The sequence below is a fragment of the Mobula hypostoma genome, chromosome 26 (genome assembly GCF_963921235.1).
Source record: "Mobula hypostoma chromosome 26, sMobHyp1.1, whole genome shotgun sequence".
In the NCBI taxonomy this organism is placed as follows: domain Eukaryota; kingdom Metazoa; phylum Chordata; class Chondrichthyes; order Myliobatiformes; family Myliobatidae; genus Mobula; species Mobula hypostoma.
In genome coordinates, this window is record NC_086122.1 from 31,027,521 (window position 1) to 31,052,161 (window position 24,641).

General features: G+C 46.1%; 1 protein-coding gene across 1 annotated transcript in view; it reads left to right on the top strand.

Annotated features, from left to right (window-relative positions):
• Window positions 1-4,095: 4,095 nt before the first annotated feature.
• Window positions 4,096-24,641, top strand: part of ldlrap1b (low density lipoprotein receptor adaptor protein 1b) — a 78,704-nt gene continuing 58,158 nt past the window's right edge. Inside the window, exon 1 of the mRNA XM_063033656.1 lies at window positions 4,096-4,318. Within this exon, the coding sequence (XP_062889726.1) occupies window positions 4,234-4,318 (85 nt within the window). The 5' untranslated portion in view covers window positions 4,096-4,233. The remainder of the gene's footprint in view (window positions 4,319-24,641) is intronic.

Genomic DNA, 24,641 nt, shown 5'->3' on the forward strand with positions numbered 1-24,641 from the left:
TGGATGTCACCACACACACATACATATTTCTTACTCTAATTGATATTTTTTATTATTACTTATTGTAGTGCACTGCTGCTGCACAACAACAAACTTCACAACATGTCAGTGATATTAAACCTGATTGTGATTCTGATTCTCATCTTAAACCCATGTTCCCCAGTCTTAACCACTCTTACCCCCTTGGCACGACTTCAGGATTGAAGGACGTCCATTTAGAACAGAGATGCGGAGAAATTACTTTAGTCAGAGGCTGGTAAATCTGTGGAATTTGTTGCCACGAGCGGCTGTGAAGGCCAAGTCATTGGTTGTATTTAAGGCAGAGATAGATAGGTTCTTGATTAGCCAGGGCATCAAAGGGTATGGGGAGAAGACAGGGGAGTGGGGATGACTGGAAGAATTGGATCAGCCTGTGATTGAATGGTGGAGCAGACTTGATGGGCTGAATGGCCTACTTCTGCTCCTATATCTTATGGTCTTACCATGTGGAACAGACACTGGCTATCACCACTCAGTTCCCTTTGTTCCGGGGAAAACTGACCTCCTTTTGTAACTCAAGCTCTCCAATCCAGGCAACATTATTGTGTTATATCCTTATATACTTCCATCCCCCATCAGGAAGGTCTCAAAGCTCTACGCTTCTTTTTGGATTCCAGACCTAATCAGTTCCCCTCTACCACCACTCTGCTCCGTCTAGCAGAACTAGTCCTTACTCTTAATAATTTCTCCTTTGGCTCCTCCCACTTCCTCCAAACTAAAGGTGTAGCTATGGGCACCCGTATGGGTCCTAGCTATGCCTGCCTTTTTGTTGGGTTGGTGGAACAATCTATGTTCCGTGCCTATTCTGGTATCTGTCCTCCACTTTTCCTTCGCTACATCGATGACTGCATTGGCGCTGCTTCCTGCACGCATGCAGAACTCGTTGACTTTATTAACTTTGCCTCCAACTTTCACCCTGCCCTCAAGTTTACCTGGTCCATTTCCGACACCTCCCTCTCCTTTCTAGATCTTTCTATCTCTGTCTCTGGAGACAGCTTATCCACTGATGTCTACTATAAGCCTACTGACTCTCACAGCTATCTGGACTATTCCTCTTCTCACCCTGTCTCCTGCAAAAACGCCATCCCCTTCTCGCAATTCCTCCGTCTCCGCCGCATCTGCTCTCAGGATGAGGCTTTTCATTCTAGGATGAGGGAGGTGTCTTCCTTTTTTAAAGAAAGGGGCTTCCCTTCCTCCACTATCAACTCTGCTCTTAAACGCATCTCCCCCATTTCACGTACATTTGCTCTCACTCCATCCTCCCGCCACCCCACTAGGAATAGGGTTCCCCTGGTCCTCACCTACCACCCCACCAGCCTCCGTATTCTCCGTAACTTCCGCCACCTCCAACGGGATCCCACCACTAAGCACATCTTTCCCTCCCCCCCTCTCTCTGCATTCCGCAGGGATCGCTCCCTGCACAACTCCCTTATCCATTCGTCCCCCCCCCCATCCCTCCCCACTGATCTCCCTCCTGGCACTTATCCGTGTAAGCGGAACAAGTGCTACACATGCCCTTACACTTCCTCCCTTACCACCATTCAGGGCCCCAAACAGTCCTTCCAGGTGAGGCAACACTTCACCTGTGAGTCGACTGGGGTGATATACTGCGTCCGGTGCTCCCGATGTGGCCTTTTATATATTGGCGAGACCCGACGCAGACTGGGAGACCGCTTTGCTGAACATCTACGCTCTGTCCGCCAGAGAAAGTAGGATCTCCCAGTGGCCACGCATTTTAATTCCACACCCCATTCCCGTTCTGACATGTCTATCCACGGCCTCCTCTACTGTAAAGATGAAGCCACACTCAGGTTGGAGGAACAACACCTTATATTCTGTCTGGGTAGCCTCCAACCTGATGGCATGAACATCGACTTCTCTAACTTCTGCTAAGGCCCCACCTCCCCCTCGTACCCCATCTGTTACTCATTTTTATGCACACATTCTTTCTCTCACTCTCCTTTTTCTCCCTCTGTCCCTCTGAATATACCTCTTGCCCATCCTCTGGGTCACCCCCCCCCTTGTCTTTCTTCCCGGACCTCCTGTCGCATGATCCTCTCGTATCCCCTTTTGCCTATCACCTGTCCAGCTCTCGGCTCTATCCCTCCCCCTCCTGTCTTCTCCTATCATTTTGCATCTCCCCCTCCCCCTCCAACTTTCAAATCCCTTACTCACTCTTGCTTCAGTTAGTCCTGACGAAGGGTCTCGGCCTGAAACGTCGACTGCACCTCTTCCTACAGATGCTGCTTGGCCTGCTGCGTTCACCAGCAACTTTGATGTGTGTTGCTTGAATTTCCAGCATCTGCAGAATTCCTGTTGTTAACATTATTGTGTGTCGTTTCTGCACCCTCTCTTTCCAAGGGTTGACCAGAACTGGAAGAATACTTCTCACAATACTCTGAACACGTCATCAGTGATGTAACCTGGGGTCATCGGGTGCTTTGGGTCTTTCAACATCAGACACTCTCACCAGGCGACCCAACCAGGGTTGATCAAGCCATGTCTTGTCTTCAGGTAGCACGTGCTGCAGATCCCCATGGACTTGCTCACTTCATCCAGGGCCGTCTTGGGGCTTTCTCTGCTGCCTCGGTCATGTCACCAATGGCTCTCAGCTTCCTCGTACCAGCGATGCCCAGTGCGCTGAAGGCTCTGTGAAGAAACTGTCCAGTAAAGACCCAGCAGCCCATTTCAATGGGCATGCACTTGGCCATCCCCGCCTCCGATAATCGCTGACCAGTTCCTCGTACCTGGCAAGCTTCCTCTCATGGATCTCTTCCAGCTACTCCTCGCAGGTCACTGTCAGCTCCAGCAGGATGACTTGTTGTGCTGCCTCTGAGACCAGGAGCACGTCTGATCTCAGCCAAACATCTTGTCCCAACAGTGACATGAAGTCCCAGCACTTGTAGTCAGAGCCTTGGCCAATATAAGCAAGTATGGCATATCCCTCCTTCAGCACCTGCGTCGCCATTTTTAGGAAACTATTTATTGGTGCTCTGGGTTCTCTCTGTTCCAAACATACCCCAATACCCTTCCATTCTCGTGTTGGTCCACTCTGTTTGAACTTTCCAACATGCGTCACCCTGCACTTGTCTGACTTGAATTCCACCTGTTTTTGCCTTGTCCACTTTTCCAGTTGGCCTACATCCTGCTGCAGCCTTAGACAACCATCTTCGCTCTCCGCCACATCTACAATCTGCAAATTTATATACCAAGCTACCGACCTTCTTGTCCAAATCGTTATCGGTTAGAGCAAGCGCTTTACAGCACCGGCGAAATCCGATTGAGATTCATTGCCCGCCGCTGTCTGGAAGGCATCCGCCCCCCACCCCTCCCGCGACCTTGTGGGTTGCCTCTGGTGTTGCGGTTTCCTCCCACACTCCAAAGACGCACAGTTAGTGTCATTGAGTTGTGGGCATGTTATGTGGGTGCTGGGAGTGTGGCGACAGTTGCGGGCTGCCCCCAGCACATCCTCAGACCGCCGACATCAATTGACGCTGTGTGTTTCGAAGCGTCCGTGATAAATACAGGCAAGCTCTCTTTTTTAATATAGATTGCAGGCACAGAGGAGCCTGCAGCACGCCACTGCCACAGGTCTCCGATCCAAAAAAAAAATCGCCGCCGCCACCCTCTGCCTCCTATCACCAAGCCAATTTTGCATCCAATTGGCCATCGTATTCTAAGCTTATGGACCAGCCGACCAATGTCAAAAGCCTTCCGGACGTCCCAGGGGTTCTCTACCCGGGGTCCATGGACCCCTGGCTTAATGATATCGGTCCGTCTACCGCCCTGTCAACATCAATCCTCTTCGCGGAAAAAAAAGAAATCAAATTCAAGATTTGCCTAACATTGTGGAGTTTGATTCCAACTGCCCCGATGTCCCTTCGTGGCCGAAGTCACCGAGGATTCTCCGCAGCCCCTTTAGATGACACAGTGAGCTCTTCTATTGTTTTTTGAATTTCCGCCCCATCAAAACAGATAAAGGAGTTTGGTAATCCACGGACGTAATGTCAGGGGCGGGCGGCGTCACGTACTTTACATAAATGTCACCTCCCCTGAACTCTGCAGAAGGTTGAGAAAGTTTACGCGAGGAGGGCAGAAAGAAGAGAAGGCGCGGTCGGAGCGCTCACAGCGAGTCTCCGTTCGGGCTATTGTATTTTTTTTTCCGTGTGCGTGTGCGTGGAGGTGATTAATAACATGGACGCTTTAAAGTCGGCAGGTCGAGCGATCATAAGGAGTCCCAGCATCGCGAAGCAAAGCTGGGGAAGCGGTAAACACAAAAGTACGTTTATTTACGATGCCGTGCTGGTGGGGTGGCGGGGCGTGTGCGTGTGTGAATAGCCGCCAGATTGCTCTGTGTTGCCGGGTTGCGGACCTGTTGCGTGAGATCTTTGTTGGAGAGGGCTGCTTGTTCCCTCCCTCCCCTGGCACGCAGCCGGGCCGCAGCTCGCCCGAACCTCCCTGTGGCACGGTGAAACTTTCTGGTAGTTCGGAGACCGGAACGCGAGTAGTGACTGAAAAGAGGCAAGAGAGCGGCTGGATGTGGAGACACCGACGCCAGTTTTTCTCCCGCGGTCACAGCTAACGTGTCAACGAGTGTAACAAACCAGGAAACTGTCAGTTCAGCCTTCTACTTTCTCAGTTACAAGTGTTCTGCAGTCCTGTGGCTGTGAAGCCGATACGCACTGTATGGTCATTTCATCCTGTTCATTTTCTCCTATAAATATATATATTTCAGATAAAGCAGCTCTTAAGGCGGCTCCCTGAGGCATCTAGTCTCCTCCCCTCTTCGGGCCGGCTGACGGGCTCACCCCACCAGGCAGCACATGTAGCCGGCACGCACCCTGACTTTATCGCAGAACCGGAAAGAAATCTGAACTATGCCTTTGGCTTGCAAACTGAGCGCCGACAAAACACCCCCCACCCTCCCCCAAACGCGCCAGCTATTTATTTCAAGTTTATCACCCGCTCCCGCAACCTTGCAAAGTTGCTATCCGCCGTTGATCCTGTAATGTGACGATGGCACAATTATCTGAAACGGCGTTGGTAACCAAGGGCTGGACCGCTGTGGTCTTACAGTGTAATGCTCTGTCACAGATTGAAGTGTGGTCCGATCCTTTCAGCATTAGACCGCCTTTAGGATTATAGATAAACTGTCGCTGTTTAGCATATTGCATGTGGCCGTATACCATTGGTATATATTGTAGATGAAGTGCTTTAATTTGTTTTGCGTTATGTTGTCAGCGTTTGCCACAGGTCTGGGAGAACCATTGGGCCCCCGTTTCCAGTGTGATTTCTGTGATTAAAACAGAAATTGAAAAACTGCTATAATAAAAACAGGAAAGGCTACAGGACTTTTATTGTGGAAGGGTAAACTCATAAAATTTCCAGGGCTTGGGGAGATTGTTTATTAGTTACGTCAGCATTTTATTTGTAGAAACGGAGTTTACCTCATTTCATTTTGAAGAAGTTCCAATAGGAGTAATCTATACTGGAGTTCCCAACCGAGGGGCCCCTCCGTTAATGGTAGGGGTCCATGGCATAAAAAGGTTGGGAACCCCCTGCCAGAGAAGAAGGTAATTTTTGTATCAGTTAAATCTACTAAAACACTCTCCAGAAGAGCACCTGGTTGCTGACATAAAACTTAATTTGCCTGTGCAAATGGCAGAATTTGCTGTCAGTTTGGCAGAGTTATGATGGTAAGCATTTGAGATTTTTACACTGTCAATTCAGGGCCAACATTTTTTTTCAAAAGTGATGGCCTGTCAGCAATACTGCTCCAACTGATTAGTCAGATTGTCACAGCTGCTTATGGCACAATGTAAGCCTGTAGAGCCATTCCTAAAATATCTAATGACGCTTATGGCTTCTGCTAATGAGATTTTTAAATGAAAATGAGAGTGGATCAGTGAACCTGCGGCTTTGGAGACCTGTTAAATGTGCTGTGTTTGGAAATGTTTTCGTCATCATTGGAGAATGGAAAAGGATAGTTTCCAGCTTGTTGTCTGAATGAATTCAATTACCATATTTGTTTTTACCCCAGGTATATTCTTGTCAGCATTTGTTACAAGAGAAAAAAAAATGCGAGTAGCATTTGATACCTGAATCTTAAATATGAGACTTATTTTCTAAAACTTTATGTATGTTTAAAGAAAAAATGTCAAAGTTCAAAGTAAATTTATTATCAAAGTACATATATGTTACCATTTTCAGCCATGCAATAATAATAAATAAACAATAAATATTGAGAACATGAGATGAAGAGTCTTTGAAAGGGGGTACATAGGTTGTGAGAATAATTCAGTGTTGGGGTTGGTGAAGTTATCCCCTCTGGTTCCTGATGGTTGAGGGATAATAACTGTTCCGACACCTGCTGGTGTGGGAGCCTGAGGCTCCTGTATCTCCTGATGGCAGCAGACAGAACAGAGCGTTACCTGGGTGGTGGTGAGGGGGACGGGGCTCTCTGCTGATGGATGCTGCTCATTGTACTCAGTCATTTACCTGTGATGGACTGGGTTGTATTCACTACTTTTTTGTAGGCTTTTCCATTCAAGGGTGTTGGTGTTTCCATACCAGGACTTGATGCAGCCAGTCAAAATCCCCTTCATCGCACACCTATAGAGGCTTGTCAAAGTTTTAGTTGACACACTGAAACTTTGCAGACCTCTGAGAAAGTAGAGGCGCTGCCGTGCTTGCTATGTAATGGCACGCGTGTGCTGGACACAGGGCAGGTCCTCTGAAATGATAACACTGAGGAATTTAAAGTTGCTGACCCTCCCATAATGTCTTGTGCCTTTAGGGCACCCTTATTGCATATAATCCCAATAAATATGCGTGGAATGTCCATTGTAAGTTCCTGCAGGTGGTGATTAATCTATTAATAAAGTTCCTTCGCGTTGAGTGACAGAATTAAACTTGCTCAGTCCGTGTAAAGTACCAGCTATGAATGTCTAAACAAGCACCTCTCACAGTGTGCAGATTATTGTCATTACTGCACTGAATTATGTACTCAAGGCCTTGAGCAGGCATTGAAATCATACCTTACAACTTGAAAGGGCTCAGAATAGTTATGTTGACTGTACAATGGTGCCAGTAGGCTTGAGAGTAATTTATTTAGAGGGAAAATGACTTGAGCCTGAAGAACCTTGGTCATGTTGCTCCCTTGTCCATTTGTCCCATGGCTCTAATCTCCCTCCAGGCACTTGTCCCTGCAAGTGGCCCAAGTCTGTACACTTCCTCCCCCACCTCCATTCAGGGCCCCGAACAGTCCATCCAGGTGAGGCAACACTTCACCTGTGAACCTGCTGCGGTCGGCTGTTGTGTCCTGGGCTCCCAGTGCATTGGTGAGACCCGTCGTAAGTTGGGGGACTGCACCGTCGACCACCTCCACACCGTCCACCCCAAGCGGGATTTTCTGATGGCTGAACATTTTAATAATGATTCCCATTCCCATTCTCCTTTCCCATTCTCATTCTGACATGGCAATCCATGACTGCCAAAATGAGGCCATCCTCCAGGTGGAGGAGCAACAACTTGTATTCTGCCACAGTACGCTCCAACCTGATGGTATGAATATCAATTTCCCCTTCTGGTGAACAAACTTACCCCCCTCCTTCCTGTATTTCCCTCCATCTGACCTTTCACCTCTTCTCACCTGCCTATTACTTCCCCCAGGGCCCCTCCTCCTTTCTGCCATTGTTCACTCTCCTCTCCAATCAGATCCTTTCTTCTCCAGCCCTTAACCTTTCCCACCCACCTGGCTTGTCCTATCAGCTTCAAGTCAGCCTCTTTCCCTCCCCCTCCCTCAATCTTTTAATTCAGGTGCCTTCCCCCTTCCTTCTCAGTACTGAAGAAGGGTCTTGGCCTGAAACATGGACTGTTTATTCTTTTCCACTGATGCTGCCTGACCTGCTGAGGCAGCACTTTGTGTGTGTGTGTGTGTGACTTTCAGAAATCATAAACACAAGAAAGTCTGCAGATGCTGGAAATCTAAAGACACACACACACACACACACACACACACACACACACACACACACACACACACACAATGCTGGAGGAACTCAGCAAGTCAGGCCGCATCTGTGGAAATGATTAAACTGTCAGAATTTTGGGCCCAGACCCTTCTTTTGGACTGGAAAGGGAAGGGGCAAGACACCAGAATAAAAAGGTGTGGAAGAGGGGGAAGGAGGATGGCTAGAAAGTGATAGGTGAAGTGAAGTGGGTAGGAAAGGTAAAGGGCTGGAGAGGAATGCATCTGGTAGGAGAGGAGAGTGGACCATAGAGGAAAGAGAAGGAGGAGGGGACCCAGGGGGAGGTGATAGGCAGGTGAGAAGAGGTAAGAGCCCAGAGTGGGGAATAGAGGGAGAGGGAGGGAATTTTTTTTTACTGGAAGGAGACATGGATATTCATGCCATCAGGTTGGAGGCTTGACTTTGAACTGACTTGGGTCCTTGGCTTCTAAGTAGAGCACAGACCATTGACGACCTTCCGTCTCCATCATCCTCTGAAGATGACGGTACGGTTGGAGTTTGTCATCACTTCTGCAATCCATTGCACCCACTGTACTGGGGAATTGGCCTGTTCACCCTCACCAGAGCCCAGCTGGCCGGCCTGGCCCAGTTTCCACTCGCACAGCGAGGACGTAGGGTTGGACTTCGAGAGGCTGGTTGGCAGCTACCCAGGAGGAATATATGTTGGAAGTCTCGGAATGAAGGTTCACAGTGTTTTCATTAAGCTAGTATCCTGCTTCAAAGCATGACATTTGATCAAAGTTCTGTTTAAACTTGTTCCATAAGTAACCTGTTAGGTAGAATACCAATATATATGTTTCCACTTGCTTCATGCCCAGTGTGACGGCTTCTTCTCTTCACCCATTCTTTCCTTGCACCAGAGTACACAGCCCTAAGCACTATCTCACTGTTGTAACATTATAACCACTTGGAACTACAGTGTGCTTTGTTTTGTTCTAATTATATAATCTTATAAAAATTATAATCTTGTTTAATATGTTTCTCTTGTGGTAGTAAACCTGACTTTGACTTTGATGACATGGGAATGCTACCAGTTTCTCCAGCAGAATCCCAGTTCACTTTTTGTTTAAGGTCATTGATAACTTGATTAAGACCAGACCAGAAATAATAAAAATTCTGCCATGTTCCTTTCTTTTCCCTGTCATATCTTATTTTACCCATTCTGAGGCCTCCGTTGGCTGGAGTCACCCATGGATGATGTGTTCTAGCTGTCTAGGTACACAAGGCCGGGGCAGTACGATATGGAGAGCAAGCTGTTGCCAATGTAGCGAGCTCCCCCTCTCCACAAAACTAATTAACCCAAAGGAACGGCAGAGACCGATAGTTTGGCACTAGCAGTGTCGCAGGAATTGCCAGTCAGCATTGAGCTCAAAGTAGGACTCCTGCTCCGGATTTTTTCCACAGGATTTACTCCTGAAGCCTTCCCCATGCGTGCGTATAGCTGCAAGGCAGCAGAGGATTGGGATCAGTTTTCCTTCTCCCAAAAGAGCTGCCAATCACAGCTGACAAGCCCCAACTGCCCGAAGTGACTGGTTTTAAGGTGCCAGGAACCTGTCTTTGCCCATTCTTCTGTCAGTAGAAAGGGTTCTTCCAGGTTTAGTAGCTAAGGCCAGGAGCTGGACTTGGTTGTCAGAGGCTACTTGAGGTGCACGCCATTGGGAGCATTTAATAGGTAGTGGGAGTTTACCCTGATTACCACCCCTGGCTATAACAGCCTTAAGGAACATTTTCACCTATTACTGTGGATAAAAAAATCTATTCTCGCTTTTGGTTCCATGTGTACCAGGATTGGATCCTCACGTTGTCCTTCAACAAGCAGATTATTTCAGTCATGCTGAAAGATTTATCGGATCATGTGATCAGTGATTAGGTATTAAAAGCTTTTGTTCAGTAGTTTGAAACAATGCATTTGTTCATATTTGGCAATTTTACTTTTGGATTTGAACTTTAGCTTCATGCAACTGGGGTTTCATTGTAAACTGTGTGGTCTTCTTGTCTTGGAATTCTGGAGGAGGCTAATAGTACGTTATGTCACCCAGCTCCACATTAGCGCTTGATACCAATTATCTAAATGAATTAGTGCAAAACCTTTGGAAATCCCTTGACAAGTTCCTTGCATGTTGTCATCCTTGAGATAGCATATTTTCAAATAATTCAAACAAATTTTATGCCATACAAGTCAGTAATAATAAATATGATTCTGGTTGTTCCAATAGACACACTGTATTTATGGATAATTATATAAATGTGGCTGACGCAATTGGCAACAGCATCATCATAATGTGCCATATCATATGATGTAGGCATTCATTGACTCATGACCATGATTGTTCTTGACAAATTTTTCTACAGAAATGGTTTGCCTTTGCCTTCTTCTGGGCAGTGTCTTTACAAGACGGGTGACCCCAGCCATTATTAATACCCTTCAGAGATTGTCTGCCTGGCATCAGTGATTGCATAGCCAAGACTTGTGATGTGCACCAGCAGGTCACACGGCCATCCTCCACCTGCTCCCATGGGTTCAGGTGCTACACCTTGCCCAGGAGTGACCCACAGGCTAGCAGAGGGAAGGAGCACCTTACTTCTCCTTTGGTAGAGACGTATCTCCAGCCTGCCACCCAGTACAAGATGATAGCCCCATTCTTAAATGTGAGGGTGAGCAGTTGGAGGTTATGGTCCATACCGGTTCCAATGACATGGGTAGGAGGGGTGATGAGTTCAGGAAGTTAGGTGCTAAATTGAAGTTCAGAACCTCCAGGGTTGTGATCTTAGGACTGCACCCCATGCCATGTGCTAGTGAGGCCAGAAGAAAGAAGATCATATGGTTCAACACGTGGCTAAGGAGATGGTTCAGGAGGGAGAGCTTCAGATTTCTGGATCATTGGGCTCTCTGGGACTTGTACAGAAAGATTGGTTTGTACTGAAGTGAATGGAGAACTGATATCCTAGTTGGGAAGGTTTGCTAATGCTGAACAGATACCGGAGTGGTTGTGGAGAAAGACGTTGTTAAGCCTACGTACAAAGTCAAGAATCAAAAGGTTGAGCATGGAGCAACTAATGTCCTGAGCTGCGTATATTTCAATGCAAAGTGTATTGTAGGAAAGGCAAATGAGTTTGGTGCATAAATCAGCATGTGGAATAATGACATTGTATCTATTAGTGAGACTGGGTTGTAGGAGGGGCAGGACTGGCAGCTCATTGTTCTAGGATTCCATTGTTTTAGGCATAATAGAGCGAGAGGGATTAAAGAGGGAGTGGTGGCATTTCTAGTCAGGGAGAATGTCAGGACGAACTTGGAAAGCTCATCTAGTGAGGTATTTTGAGTAGAATTGAGGAATAAGAAAGATCTAACCATGTTAATGGGATTATATTATAGACCACACGGTAGTCAGCAGGATTTAGAGAAGCAAATTTGTACATAGGTCGTAGAGTGACTAGATAGATACATCGTAGACAAGAACCATAAGGTTGCAATCGTTGATAATTTTAACTTTCCAAGTATTGACCGGGACTCCCATACTGTATAAGGGTTGGATGGGAAGGAGTTCGTCAAATGTATAAACTGTTCTTGGGCTTCCAGCTGGGGCACAGGTGTCGATTATAACTGACGTTTCGATGGCAAGAAGATGGCAGAGTTGGTCATAGAAACATCAGTTATAATTGATACCTGTACCTGGTTGGAAGCTGGAGAACAGTCTGTTCATCATATATGCCGGGAAGGCACTAGATCCTTTGTCAAATGTGTTCAGCAAAGTTTCCAAAGTTTTCCATAGAAGACCCAGCTACAGGGAGTGTGATACTAGATCTCCTATTAGGGAATGAGATGGGGCAGGTGACAGAAGTGTGTGTAGGGGAACACGTTGCTTCTAGTGATTAATATGCCATTAGTTTCAAGCAATTATGGAAAAGGATAGGTCTGGTCCTCAGGTTGAGATTCTAAATTGGAGAAAGGCAGTTTTTTTGATGATGTCAGCAAGCATGGATTGGGACAGGTTGCTACTGCTACATCGACTCAGGCCTAGGGGGCCGGCGTCGGGCATGATGACGGACTCTCCACTTCTCCCTCTTCCTCATCAGTGTGTTCAGTTCATCTACATTAGCCGCGCTGCTGTCTTCTAGGAGCGTGTTGACCATAGTCTTGGGAGGGCGCCCAGGGTTCATCCTCCCATATGATGACTAGGCTGGCGGGTAGCTCGGGCTGGCGTAGACAGTGCCCCGCTAGTTGCAGTCTTCCGGCCTCGATTTTAGTGGTGAGCATCGGTAGGTCGTCATAGAGCTCGGCGTCATAGGTTGCTATCTGGCAAAGATGTACAAGGTGAATGCGAGGCCTTCAAAAGTAAAATTTTGAGAGTGTAGAGTTTGTATGTTCTTGTCAGAATAAAAAACAAGGATAACAGGTTTAAGGAACCTTGGCTTTCAAAAGATACTGAGTCCCTGGTTAAGTAAAAGGAAAGAAGTGCGTAACAAGTTTTAGGCAGGCAGGAACAAGTGAGGTACTTGAGGAATATAAGAAGACACTTCAGAAGGTAATCGGGAGGGCTGAAAGGAAGCATAAGGGAGGCTTCTGTGGCAGACAAGATGATGGAGCATTCTAAGGGCTTCTACAGATATGTTAAAAGAGCAAAAGGATAGCAAGGGAGAAAATTGATCTTCTGAATGATCAGAATGGTAATCTATGCGTGGAGTCAAAAGAGATGATGGAGATCTTCGATGGTTTTTTGCATTTGTATTTACTCGGGAGATGGATACAGAGTCTATAGATATGAGGCAAAGCAGCAGCGAAGTTATGGACCCTACATTTAACAGAGGAGGAGGCGTTTGCTGTCTTGAAGCAAATTAGGGTGGGTAAATCCCCAGGGTGTGGCAGGGTGTTCCCGTGGACCCTCTGGGAAGCAAGTTCAGAAACTGCAGAGGCCCTAGCAAAGATACTTAAATCATCCTTAGCGACGGGTGCAGTACTGCAAGACTGCAGGATAGCTAATGTTGTTCTGTTGTTTAAGAAAGGCTCTAAGAATAAGTCAGGAAATTATAGGCCACTGATCCTGGCGTCAGCCGTGGGAAAGTTATTAGAAGGTATTCTAAGGGACTGGATATATGAGTATTTGGATAGACATGGACTGATTAGTGATAGTCAGCATGGCTTCATGCATGGTATCTCATGCCTAACCAATCTTATAGAGATTTTGAGTAAGTTACTAGGAAAGTTGATGAAGATGAGGAGGTGGATATTGTCTACATGGAGTTTTAGCAATGCCTTTAACAGGGTCTCACATAGGATGTTGGTCAAGAAGGTTCAGTGTCTTGACATTCAAGATGAGGTAGTAAATTCGATTAGACACTGGCGTACAGGAGAGCCAGTGATTGGTAATAGATGGTTGCCTCTCTGATGGGGGGCCTGTGACTAGTGGTGAGCCTCAGGGATCGGTGCTGAGTCCGTTGTTCTTTGACATCTAAATCAATGATTTGGATGATAATGCGGTAAACTGGATAAGCAAATTTGCACACGACCCTGGGATTCGGGGGGCGTGTGGGTTGTGTGGATGACTCTTAAAGCTTGTACTGGGATCTGGACCAGCTGCAAAGATGGTAGATGGAATTTAATTCAGACAGGTGAGAGGTGTTCCACCTTGGAAGGATCAACCAGGGTAGGTCTTGCAGAGAGAATGGTAGGGCAGTGAGGAGAGTGATAGAACAAAGGGAACTGGGAATACAGATTCTTTATTCCATGAAAGTGGTGTCAAAGGTGGATAGGGTTGTAAAGAAAGCTTTTGGCACATTGGCCTTCACAAGTCAAGGTAGTGAGTACAGGAGATGGGATGTTATGTTGAAGTTGTATAAGACATTGGTGAGGCCTGATCTAGAGCATTGTATTCAGTTTTGGCCAACTACCTGGAGGGAAGATGTAAATGAGATCGAAAGAGTGCAGAAAAAAATTACAAGGATGTTGCTGGGACTTGAGGACCTGAAATATAGGGGAAAATTGAATAGATTAGGACATTATTCCCTAAAACGTAGAAGACTGAGAGGAGATTTCATAGAGGTATACAAAATTATGACGGGTATAGATTGGGTAAATGAAAGCAGGGCGAGACTACAACTAGAGGTCATGGGTTAAGGGAACATGAGATGAGGCTTCTTCACTCAGAAGGTGATGAGAGTGTGGAATGACTTTCCCGTGCAAGAGGTGGATGTGGGTTTGATTTCAACAATTGAGAGTAATTTGGATAGGTACGTGGACGGGAGGGGCATGGGGGGTTACAGTCCGGGTGCAAGTCTATGGAACTAGGCAGATTAATGGTTTAGCATGGACTAGGTGGGCCAAAGGTCCTTTTTCTGTGCTGTAACGTTCTATGACTCTGTGTTTATTCCTCTCCATAGATGCTGCTGGACCTGTAAGTCCTTTAAGAATATTGTATTAGTTCTGCATGTTTGCGTGCTGATTGAGTCTGTAAGCCAGAACATGTCTTAATGTTGGGGATGTTGATTTGGATCCAAGTAGGATCCTATAAAAGTTGATGCAGTTCTGACCAGGACCAGGCCATCCTAACTGTGGTGTTCCTCATCGATTCGATACTGATTGCTGGGGCTCACCTCTCTTTGTTTTGTCCCTTTAATGGGCTTTTAGATGAATGGTTCGTTCTTCTGAAGTCTTACCAGTGCCTCAGGCAATTTCAAAATGCCAAGTTCAGTCCTGACTCTTTGGCATTAACTGTGGGGTTTGCACATTCTTTGCATTTCCTTCCCACATCTTGCTGCATATAAATAGCCTGTAGTCTGTAGATGGGTTGTAGATTTCAGGGGGAGGTGGAGATTATGGGAATGTGGGGGAGAAAAAATAGAACTAATGTAAATTGATGCTTTGTGATTGGCAGGGTCAAAGGGCTGTTTTCCATTCTGTATGACTCTGACTCTTGAATCTAGCTTTCACTTTGCACCTAATCAGATTTTCAGCATGTGACCAAAACATTCTCTGGATCTACTGGGGTTGTCTGTTGTTCTGGTGCTCCTGAAGTGACCTCCTGTACAGTGGTGAGACCCTGTTGTGAATTGGGGGACCGCTTTATCGAGCACCTCCACGCCGTCCGCCACAAGCTGGACTTCCCGGTGGCCAAACATTTTAATTCACATCCGCATTCCCGTTCCGACATGTCGGCCCATGGCTTCCTCTTTTGGCAAAATGAGGCCATTCTCCAGGTGGAGGAACAACATCTGTGTACCTGATGGTATGAATATCAATTTCTCCTTCTGGTGAACAAAATTCTCTGCCCCCCCCCCCCGCATTTCCCACTCTGTCATTTCTTCTCCGCTGCCTATCACTTCCTTTGGGTCCCCTCCTCCCTCTCTTTCTCCTATTGTCCACCCTCCTCTCCAATCAGATTCTTTCCTCTCCTGCCCTTGACCTTTCCCTCCAGCTAGCTTGACCTATCACCTTCTAGCTTGCCTTCTTCCCCTCCCCCCACCATTTAATTCAGGCATCTCTCCCTCTCCCTCTTAGTCCTGAAGAATGGCCTTGGCCCAAAACGTCGACTGTTTATTCTTTTCCGCAGATGCTGCCTGACCTGCAGAGTTCTTCCAGCATTTTCTTTGTGACGCCTTGGATTTCCAGCAACTGCAGATTTTCTCGTCTCCGTGATTCTCTGGGACCTGTTCAGGGTCACAAACATACAACACGTTTGCCCAGAGTTGGCTCTGCTTTTGATTTACCTGGCAAACGTGATAGCAAAAATAGTGAACTTTATGGCCACACGGGAGCCATGCATCTGTTTTCTTCTGCATTGTATTCTGTGTTACACGTTTATCATGAGAGCCAGTTACGTGGGTGGTGGGGGTAGAAGAGTTTTAGTGACGTGTTCATGCTTTTTCAAGTCAGTCTGGTTAGTGTAGAACTAGGGAATATGTCAGGGTGATACCTTATTGACCATTTAATTCATTTAATCGTTTGTATTTAACTTCACTTAATTTTGTTAGCTTTAGTTTCATTTTTTTTATCGCTTTTGTTTTGCTATTTCCTTAATAAAGGGTCAAATACATTTCTTCAACTTTGAACGTTATTATTATTGGATTCTATGGAAGATGCGTCAACTAGGATTAATGCCCACCCCCGTGCCTAGTTTCTTTGAGTAGGCGCTGCAGGCCAGTTGTAAGACTGAATGAGAGATGATGTAGTGCAATGTTAAAAATTCTGCAGTCTGAGCTAAACTTTCTGGTTTAGTTAAAGTACATAAATGTCACCATATACAACCTGAGATTTATTCCCCTGTGGACATACTCAGCAAATCCCTAGAATAGTAGCTACAACAGGATATGAAAGATCAACCAGAGTGCAGAAGACAACAAACAGTGTAAATGTAAATATAAATAAATAGCAATAAATACCAAGGATATGAGAATTTGAAAGGGTGCAGAGAAGGTTTACAAGGATGTTGCCGGGACTTGAGAAACTTAGTTACAGAAAAAGGTTGAATGGGTTAGGACTTTATCTCCTGGAGCGTAGAAGAATGAGAGGAGATTTGAGAGAGGTATATAAAATTATGATGGGTATAGAACATAGGATAGTACAGCACAGTACAGGCCCTTCGGCCCACAATGTTGTGCCAACCCTCAAACCCTGCCTCCCATATAAGCCCCCACCTTAGATTCCTCCATATGCCTGTCTAGTAGTCTCTTAAACTTCACTAGTGTATCTGCCTCCACCACTGACTCAGGCAGTGCGTTCCACACACAAACCACTCTCTGAGTAAAAAAACCTTCCTCTAATATCCCCCTTGAACTTCCCACCCCTTACCTTAAAGCCATGTCCTCTTGTATTGAGCAGTGGTGCCCTGGGGAAGAGGCGCTGGCTATCCACTCTATCTATTCCTCTTATTATCTTGTACAACTCTATCATGTCTCCTCTCATCCTCCTTCTCTCCAAAGAGTAAAGCCCTAGCTCCTAGAGTGAATGCAAGCAGGCTTTTTCCACTGAGGCAAGGGGAGGAAAAAAAACCAGAGGACATGGGTTAAGGGTGAGGGGGGAAAAGTTTAAAGGGAACATTAGGGGGGGCTTCTTCACACAGAGAGTGGTGGGAGTGTGGAATGAGCTGCCAGACGAGGTGGTAAATGCGGGTTCTTTTTTAACATTTAAGAATAAATTGGACAGATACATGGATAGGAGGTGTATGGAGGGATATGGTCCGTGTGCAGGTCAGTGGGACTAGGCAGAAAATGGTTTGGCACAGCCAAGAAGGGCCAAAAGGCCTGTTTCTGTGCTGTAGTTTTTCTATAGTTTCCGTAACAAGATAAAGAGTCCTTAAAGTGAGATCACTGATTGTGGGAACATCTCAATGGATGGGCAAATGAGTGTAGTTATCCCCTTTTGTTCAAGAGCCTGATGGTTGAGGGGTAGTAACTGTTCTTTGACCTGGTGGTTTGAGTCCTGAGGCTCTTGTACCTTCAACATGATGGTAGCAGTGAAAAAAGAGCATGGCTTGGGTGGTGAGGATCTCTGGTGATGGATGCTGCTTTTCTACGACAGTGTTTCATGTAGATGTGCTCAGTGGTTGGGAGGGCTTTACCTGTGAGGTACTGGGCCGAATCCACTTCATTTTGTAGGATTTTCTGTTCAAAGGCATTGGTGTTTTCATACTAGGCCGTGATGCTGTCAGTTAATACACTTTCCACTACCCATCTATAGAAGTTTGTCAAAGTTTATGATGTCATGCTAAATCTCCACAGACTCCTAATGAAGTAGAGGTGCTGCTGTGCGTTTTTTGAAATTGCTTTTACAGGCTGGGTCCAGGATAATCCCTCTGAAATTGCTGTAGCCCAGTGTCTACTTACTGGTGGCAAAGAAAACAAAGAGCCTTTTGGGTTTCTTTGTTTTGTACCTGCCTGCATGGAGTTGAATCTATAATGTGTGCATACTTTGATAATAAATATACTTCAGAATCAGGTTTATTATCAGCGGCATGTGACGTGAAATTTGTTAACTTAGCAGCAGCAGTTCAATGTAATACATTATCTAGCAGAGAGAGAGAAAAAAATAATAATAAATAAAATAAAATATAATAAATAAACAAGTAAATCAATTACATATATTGAATAGATTATTTTTTAAATGTGCAAAAACAGAAATACTCTATATATAAAAGTGAGGTAGTGTCCAAAGCTTCAAAGTCTATTTAGGAATTGGTTGGCAGAGGGGAAGAAGCTGTTCCTGAATCGCTGAGTGTGTGCCTTCAGGCTTCTGTACCTCCTACCTGATGGTAACAGTTAGAAAAGTGCTTGCTCTGGGTGCTGGAGGTCTTTAATAATGGACGCTGCCTTTCTGAGACACTGCTCCCTGAAGATGTCCTGGATACTTTGTAAGCCAGTACCCAAGATGGAGCTGACTAGATTTACAACCTTCTGCAGCTTCTTTCGGTCCTGTGCAGTAGCCCCTCCATACCAGACAGTGATGCAGCCTGTCAGAATGCTTTCCATGGTACAACTATAGAAGTTTTTGAGTGTATTTGTTGACATATCAAATCTCTTCAAACTCCAAATAAAGTATAGTCGCTGTCTTGTCTTCTTTATAACTACATTGATATGTTGGGATCAGGTTAGATCCTCAGAGATCTTGACACCCAGGAACTTGAAGCTGCTCACTCTCTCCACTTCTGATCCCTCTATGAGGATTGGTATGTGTTCCTTCATCTTACCCTTCCTGAAGTCCACAATCAGCTCTTTCGTCTTACTGACATTGAATGCCAGAACTTTAATCCAGACATTCCTGCTGCTAAGTTAGTGAGCAGTTGGCCTGGCGTTGGAATTTGCTCTTTGACCGTGGCTATGATATTTCTCAAGATAAACCACCATCAGTTTTTGTTCCATAACTCCTTCTGTTCATGTCCCTGTGTGTGACAAATAATGATACAAGAGCAAAAAACGGCTGATACTAAATATCTGGAAATAAAAAAGCTGGGCATTCAGAAGTCTGGCAATATCAATGGAAAAGAAAGTCAATTATGTCCAGACAAATGATATTCCTATAATACTCTCTAGGAAGGTAGTTATACCGTGAGAACTATGTTCAGAATTGGTCCCAAGAGGTGCATATTGATTTTACTTTTAATGCAATTGAATACAAAAGGCAGCATCTGATGTTTAAAGTCTTGTGTGCATGGCATGGTCAGAATCTTGGTGTGTTCGAAAATCGTACATTTTTCACCCTTTAATTACATTGTGTCAGTGTCCTGACCGGACACTTGTGTAGCAATCGAAGTTCATCCTTTCTTAGGGCTCTGAGTGGAGGGTCTCTGTCAGACTAGCACCCTACTGCGAACTTATAAAGAAAAGTCAGGAACGTGTTTAAAAACAAGAAGTATCAGATGGCGCTTATCCAGTCTGTGTGCAGGGACTGTACCTGGATACCTGGTAATAGCAGAGCATGCCACCATCCTGACGGGGCTTAACAGATTCAGCAGAAACTCCAGAGCAACACACATGAGGAACTGATGAAGGTTCTCAGCCTGAAACGGGGGTTCTCAACCTTTATGCCATGGATGCCACCATATACCGAAGTGTCCGTGGACCCCAGGTTGGAAACACCTGGCCTAAAGCGTCGACTGATTATTCCTCTCCATAGATGCTGCTTGGCCTGCTGAGTTCCCCCAGCATTTTGTGTGTGTTGCCCTGAAATTACAGCGCTCTCCACAAGGAAGCAGATCAGAAAAAGAAATAGAAGCAACTCCCTCCCTCCCCCATCTCCTCCAAAATTCACATGTCCAATTGCTTCCTGTGTCCTATCCCCCTCCACCACCCTGCTCATCACTTCCCCTTCTCTACCTTGGAGTCTAGCTACCCTCTCCTCCCTTCTCCATCCTCTTTCCCCCTTGACCCTCCCCACACTTCTTTCCCCAAACTGATGTTCGCTTCCCGTATTCCATGAGGACACCCCTTCCTGCTCTTCCTGTTGACCGGGGGGGGGGGGGGTTGGGTTGGTGGAGAGGATGGTCACAATCGATCAGGGAAGCTTCCCCACCCCAACCTGCCTTAGCCAGGGTGACTCAATTCGTTCAGCATTAACATTTCTTCTGTGCGGAGACACCCCCAGCAGCCTTCAACCATCCGCCATCCCACCCCGTTACCATCGCTAAGCAGCTGCTCCGACCGTGGCTTCGTTCTGCCACAAAGAGGAAAAGAAATTCCGTCTGGGGATTGAGAAACAAAAAAATTCCAATAAAAATAGTAAACGTTAAAACAAAAAGCAGGAGACAGCCCCTTGATCTCAGATTGAGATTCATTTATGAAAACATACAGGGAAAAATGGCTGGGTTGAGTTGTTCTCTGACCTTGGCAATTTACTTGGCAACGGTTCGCCACCACGCGAGGAAACATCATCAGCGCGTTGTTGATTGTGGTGCGTCCCCTGAATGCTTGGCCCTTCTATACTTTTCAATCAGCGGATTGGTCATCATTTCGGAAACTCGGTGTGGGGAGGAAATCTTGTCGCTGATCGGCTGTGTGGTGAACTCTGTGTGTGTGTCGTGGGCAGGAATTTCTCCTGCATCGGCTCCTAAACAGGACTAAGGTCTACGCGCTTGTTCGCAGAACTGCTCGCGGAAAACCACGCTTCTAGGAATTTCCAACATACGGTGAAAAGCGCCTTTTTACATTGGCGACCAACACAACCCAAGCAGGCGGCCTGCCAATGTCGTCAAACATTCCGGCTCCAAAGCAGCATACCCAGAGTGTTCAACAGAATAACAGAATAACAGGACAAAAAAGGAACAAAACAAATCCCTTCCCTCCCTCCAGTCCACCCACTCATATATATACACACACACACACACAGTCTGACCACTGAATTAGACCAGGGGTTCTCATCCTGGGATCCACAGACCTTTTGCTTAATAGTATTGGTCCATGGTATAAAAAAGATTGGGAACCCCTCAATTAGACAGTGATGGATCTTCATGATCAGTGTCACGTTCTTGCTCTATTTCCATGTACCTTAACTAGCATCCACAGTGACATCTCCTTCCTGGTCCCAGCACCTGCTTCCATTTCCCTTCCTTTCCTTAGCCTCTATAAACCGTCCAGTTTTTATTTAATACCTCCCCGTGTCTTGCGGTGCGTCGGGTGGCAACCTTGCCATTCCTTTGGCATTTGTCCGTTTTTTTCGGGGCCGAGTTGCTAGCTTGGCACTCAACCCAGCGTGCAAGGAGCTGGTTGGGGTTTGAACTGGGACCACTGGCCTGGAGATCGAGGTCTGCCTCCTCACCACCGGCCAGCTGTAAGTCTGACCAGAACATACTTGGTGACTGAGCCTCATCCTCTGAATGGTGGTACTCATTACATTTACATTTGTGACTCTTTGATAGGAAGCTGGCAGCGGCAGAGCAGATGCTCTGGCTCCTTGCTGTGACTCCCCCCCCCCACCCCCCACCACACACGGAAGGGACAGGACACCCATCCTGCTGTTTGCTGACCCTGTGTTTTCTTCAGCAGGGCCACTGATTGAAACACATTGCAATAGTTAGAATTCCCAGGGAGAAACAGCTGTAATACATGACCTACGGTGACCCTGCTGTAAGAGACATGGTCAAACTCTGGTGAATCCTTTGCACCCTGAGCTTCCACAGAGTGTGGGAAATCCTGAGACCAACTTTTGCGTGTACTGTACTGCTTACGGGGCTGGAGATTTGTCTCTACCAAAGGAGGTGTAGGGCACTCCTTCCCTCTTGGGCAAGGTGTAGCCCCTGCTTAGCCCTCCAATCAGGGTCACGCGAAGCCAGGAGAGCAGGTGATGGATGGTTGTACGAGCAGCTGGTGCACATCACAAGTCCTGGTTATGCGACCACTGACTCCAGGGTATAGATAATGGCTGACGTCACCTGTCTTGTAAAGACACTGCCCCGAAGATGAAATGCAAACCACTTCTGTAGAAAAAATTGCAAAAACAATCATGGTCAAAAGGCCATGATCGCCCACGTCATAAGCCATGGTGTATAACGGACAAATGCTAAAAGGGGAGTCAATGGGCCACCAGCTAAACTGTTCTGTCAACATCCCAGGCAGGAACTGACACCTGAATTCCTTTTATTATTAAAAAAATAAGAAATTGGAATAAAAATGGAGCATGGCATAAACAAGATGAGTGATTTTAATTGTTGGAAATGTTGGAAACAGAAACGCCTCAAATTTCATCTCAAAATGGATTCAGGAAGTGTTATCTAATACACTGCCTCCTTGTACAACCTGTCAAATACAGGTTACTGTGTGAATAGAGCTGCAGAATTAAAATCCCAAGCAATGCAGACAAAATGCTGGAGGAACTCAGCAGGTCAGGCAGCATCTATGTAGAAAAATGAGTAGGCAACGTATTCTGCCCTTACACAATTGTTTGCCCCATTTCTTAATCTAGACAGCTAGATAACTCCAGTTCCAGTGTAGCTGTAGTTGAAGGTGGTTTTATTATTCGCCAACCCATTACAGCACATAAGGAACCAGTGTAAAAAGTCAATACTTCCTGACATTCTAATGAAAGGCAGATTCGAACACTGATCAAAACTCCCTCAACTTCTAACAAGTTGCTTCTAATTGATTGAAGTATACTTGGCCACCTTGACGATGAAAGGTAATTGCCTAACAATATGATAATGAGCTGAGAACTTACTATTAGTGAGATGCAGTAATGCAGATGGCTATGTCCACACTAGACTGGATAAATCCCTAACCGAAGCCTTTTCTCTTCATTTTGACCCTCCGTCCACACTGAAATGGCGTTTTCCTCCCGCGAAAATAGAGCTTTTCTAAAATGCTGTCCAGAGTGTATAAATCTGAAAACGCCGGTTGGGTGTTGTAGTGTGTATGGGGTAACCGGAGCTTTCTAAAAACGCTGTCATGACGAGCTGGAACAGATGGTGCATGACTCCCAATGGAAATAGCACAACGCGGCCGCAGAAATGGAAATAGTATACCGTTTCCCCTTCACTTGTTTTTTGTAGATGTGTCCTGTGCCTGCCCAGTAGGAGGAGATTCGCCCAAGTACCCATTTTAATGTGGACGGAGGTACTTTCAAAAACGCCTGGGGTGGACGCCTATCATTTTTACGCAAAACCAACATTTTCAAAATTATCCGGTCTAGTATGGACGTAGCCTATGTTTTGGGCCAGTCACTTCATCAGGACTCCCAACAGCATTTCAGATGCATGAAAGATTCTCCCCATGCTGGAAATCAATTAATTACTTGATTGATTAATTTATTTATTGGTTGATTGATTAAGATACAGTGCCAAGCCACCCAGCAATTCCCCGATTTAATTTGAGCCAAATCACAGGACAGTTTACAGTGACCTGTTAACCCACCAACTGGTCTTTGGACTGTGGGAGGAAACCAGAGCACCCGGAGGAAACCCACGCGATCACGGGGAGAATGTACAAATTCCTTACAAGAGTTACTGTATGAGGAATACCTGGCAGCTCTTGGGCTGTATTCCCTGGAGTTCAGGAGAATGAGGGGGGATCTCATAGAAACATTCCGAATGTTAAAAGGCCTGAACAGATTAGATATGGCAAAGTTATTTCCCATGGTAGGGGAGCCTAGGACAAGAGGACACGACTTTAGGATTGAAGAACATCCATTTGGAACTGAAATGCGAAGAAATTACTTTAGTCAGAGGGTGGTAAATCTGTGGAATTTGTTGCCATGAGCGGCTGTGGAGGCCAAGTCATTGGGTGTATTTAAAGCAGAGATAGATAGGTTCTTGATTAGCCAGGGCATCAAAGGGTATGGGGTGAAGGCAGGGGAGTGGGGATAACTGGAAGAATTGGATCAGCCCATGATTGAATGGCCTCCTTCTGGTCCTATATCTTATGGTCTTGTGGTCTTATGGAGTGGTGAGAATTGAACCTAGTTTGCCTGTATTGTAAAACATTGTGCTAACGGTCATGCTACGGTGCCACACAATGAAATCTTGGGCATGCAGGATGCTGGAGGAACCCAGCAGGTCAGGCAGTATCCATGGAGGGGAATAAACAGTTGACATTTTGTGCCGAGATCCTTCATCAGGACTGGGAAGTAAGGGGGCAGAAGTTGGAATAAGAAAGTGGAGGAGAGGGTAGGTAGTACAAGCTGGCATGTGGGGAAGTTAAGTGGGGATCATGGAAGGGGGAATGATGTGAGAAGCTGGGAGGTGATAGGTGAGACCAGGTGACGGGAGAGGTAAGTGGGGATGGGTGGAGATGATGGGAGATGATGGACATTTATTGCACACAAAGATCCACTAACTGGGCTCTGACATGAGGCAGAAAACAAACACATCCTTTCAGCCAGTGACACTTGATATTTTCAGTGTTGGCCCCAATTAGAAGGGCAGAGTGATTTGCCATGGCTCGGTTTTGTGCATAAGGTCTCTAGTTGGGGGTTGCTGGCTGTAGGGTGGAGAGGCCTGGGGTAAAGATGGATACTCACCCTGTCGTTCAATTTCTTTGCTACCTGCACCTGGCTGAGATGAGTAATAAGTCTTTGTAACACCACTTTTTTTGAAAAAGCAGGCAGCCCACGTATTGTCTAGTATGGGGGTGGGGGGGGTGGTTTTTACACAAGAT